The sequence below is a fragment of the Parambassis ranga genome, chromosome 9 (genome assembly GCF_900634625.1).
Source record: "Parambassis ranga chromosome 9, fParRan2.1, whole genome shotgun sequence".
In the NCBI taxonomy this organism is placed as follows: Eukaryota; Metazoa; Chordata; class Actinopteri; family Ambassidae; genus Parambassis; species Parambassis ranga.
Genome location: NC_041030.1, coordinates 20,349,439 through 20,351,842, shown reverse-complemented (window position 1 = coordinate 20,351,842; position 2,404 = coordinate 20,349,439). Strand labels below are relative to the sequence as shown.

The 2,404-nt window shown below is 46.1% G+C and overlaps 1 protein-coding gene across 1 annotated transcript; it reads left to right on the top strand.

The window, feature by feature from the left end:
- The first annotated feature begins 527 nt into the window (after positions 1–527).
- LOC114441211 (zinc-binding protein A33-like) lies at positions 528–2,093 on the top strand. The gene is made up of 2 exons (XM_028414014.1): positions 528–742; positions 1,540–2,093. Exons 1-2 carry the CDS (start codon positions 567–569, stop codon positions 1,985–1,987), a joined length of 624 nt encoding a protein of 207 aa, XP_028269815.1. The 5' UTR covers positions 528–566; the 3' UTR covers positions 1,988–2,093.
- Positions 2,094–2,404: the final 311 nt, after the last annotated feature.

Here is a 2,404-nt window from a genome sequence, read left to right as displayed (position 1 = left end):
CTACCGCAACTGCTACCTGTGTATCAGCCTCCTACCTTTAAAACCGGCCAAGGAGAGTCGAGCTGGTGTAGAGACCTTAAAGGGCTACTGGTCCTGTTGCGACCCTGTCGATGTTCTGCCGGAATTATGGAGGATTTACTGTTGGGATCTGTGGGTGACCATTGTTGGCTGCCCTGCCTCCGGGACGCCTGGCTTCTTCCCCTGCGGCTCTGTGGATCTCCGCTGTCGGCTGCTCTGTGGGGAACTCCCGGCTCCTTCCCCGCGGCTCTGTGAGGCAAACTGAGGATTTTTAAAGTACGGTTTTACACAAAAATCTCTGAGAACGCTGCAGTCAGCATTATTTCACATGCAGCTCACACAGAAACAGCCCCATCTAGCGGTGAAGTTTTATGATGGCAGTTTTGTACCAATCAGCTCCACCCAACAAACAAGGAAACAAAACATAAAGGAACCGATCAGAGAGGACACAGTGCTGCAGTGAAGCCTGAGATCTGAACAGAACAACACGCTAAACAGAGCCTGTATTTTTGGTGAGTCTGTTTTTTAAACATCTAAAAATAGAGAAAATGGCTGAGAAGATTGTTCTTGTTGAAAACTACCTGAGCTGCCATATTTGTTCAGAGACTTTCAGAGATCCTGTGACTCTGAGCTGCAGCCACAACTTCTGTTCAAGCTGCCTGCAGAAATTCTGGGAACAAACTAAAAACAAAAACTGTCCCATCTGTAAAAGAAGATCATCAAAGTATGATCCACCTTTCTCTGAGAGAGTTGGTTGACTCTGTTGCTAAGAGAAAGAGTAACAGCTCAGAGACAGAGACAAAAAAGGGAAGAAAGTAAAGCAGGACGAGAAGAAGAAGGAGGAGGTGGTCTGTGATAAACACCCAGAGGTACCTTACTGGTTCTGTGAGGACGAGCAGAGAGCTGTGTGTCCTGTCTGTGAGTTTTCTCTGCACCAGACTCACAAAGTGGTTCCTGTAGAACAAGCAGTCAGAGACCTGAAGGAGCAGCTGAGATCTGACTTAAAGTCTCTGCAGGACAAGAGGGACAAATACAAACAAGTGGAGGACACATACAATGAAATGTCTCAACACGTCAAGAAGCAGCTGTTGTCCACAGAGACGCAGATCAGAGCAGAGTTCAACAAGCTCCACCAGTTCCTGAAAGAGGAAGAGGAGTCCAGACTGGCAGCGGTGAGGGAGGAAGAGGAGCAGAAGGGGAAGACTCTGAGCAGAGAGATGAAGAGGATTCAGCAGCAGATGTCCTCTCTGTCAGACAGCATCTCTGCTGTTGAAGAAGAGCTGCAGAAACAGCAGGTGTCATTCCTCAGCAGTTATAAAGACACTCAGAGCAGAGCAGAGCCCAGAGCTCACTGTCAGATCCACAGCTGGTCTCAGGAGCACTGATAGATGTGGCCAAACACCTGGGCAACCTGTCCTTCAGAGTCTGGCAGAAGATGAAGGACAAGGTCCACTTCAGTCCTGTCATTCTGGACCCAAACACTGCAAGCAGAAGACTCTATCTGTCTGATGATCTGACCAGTGTGAGACGTGGAGACACGGAGCAGAAACTTCCTGATAATCCAGAGAGGCACACTAAATATGGCACTGTTTTAGGCTCTGAGGGCTTCAGCTCAGGGAAACACAGCTGGGAGGTGGAGGTGGGAGATCATCCAAACTGGGTTGTGGGTTTAGCTAAAGAGTCAGCTAACAAGGACGCAGAGTTTGCTTCACCAAAACATGGATTCTGGTGTTTGGGGCATCGTGATGGAGAATACATTAATGTCGTTGGTGGGACTGTCAGGGTGAAGAAGAGTCTCCAGAGGATCAGAGTCCAGCTGGACTATGACAGGGGGGAGGTGTCCTTCTACAACTCTGAAGACATGACTCAGATCTGCACTCACAGAGACACTTTCACTGGGAAGCTCCTCCCATATTTTGATTTTGGGAAGTCTGCTGGTGCAAAAACCACTGATATCAAAGTGCGTTAGTCTGAAGTTTGTCTGAGATGTTCAGAGATGTGAGGATAATTTCACTTTTTTGAGCTCATCACCATTGTTTTACAACAAGACCTTTCTGGGTCTTGTTGTATTTTATATGTGACTTTAAACAGGTTTCATGTTCCTGAGTTGCATGTAAAACATATTGCATAGTGCACATATTTACTACTGTATAATCCTTCACATAGTAAAGAGCATGATATACAAGAACATACAAGTATGAATATACAATGTCTGAGTTACTGTTATATATCAGAGTTCAATATTTTGACTGCGACAAGCAGAAATGACTGCCTGTGTCTCAGTTGATGTTGTTTTAAAAATATACCAGGAAACTATATTAAATGAAAACCGCATAACTGAACTGTACAATCAACCTGACAAGACCTGCTGGAGACAGGTTGGGCA

Coding starts and splice junctions, on each gene's coding strand:
- LOC114441211 (XM_028414014.1), top strand. CDS start 567: ATGGCTGAGAAGATTGTTCTTGTTGAAAACTACCTGAGCTGCCATATT. Junction 743..1,539: donor TGTAAAAGAAGATCATCAAA/GTATGATCCACC, acceptor TGATCTGACCAG/TGTGAGACGTGGAGACACGG.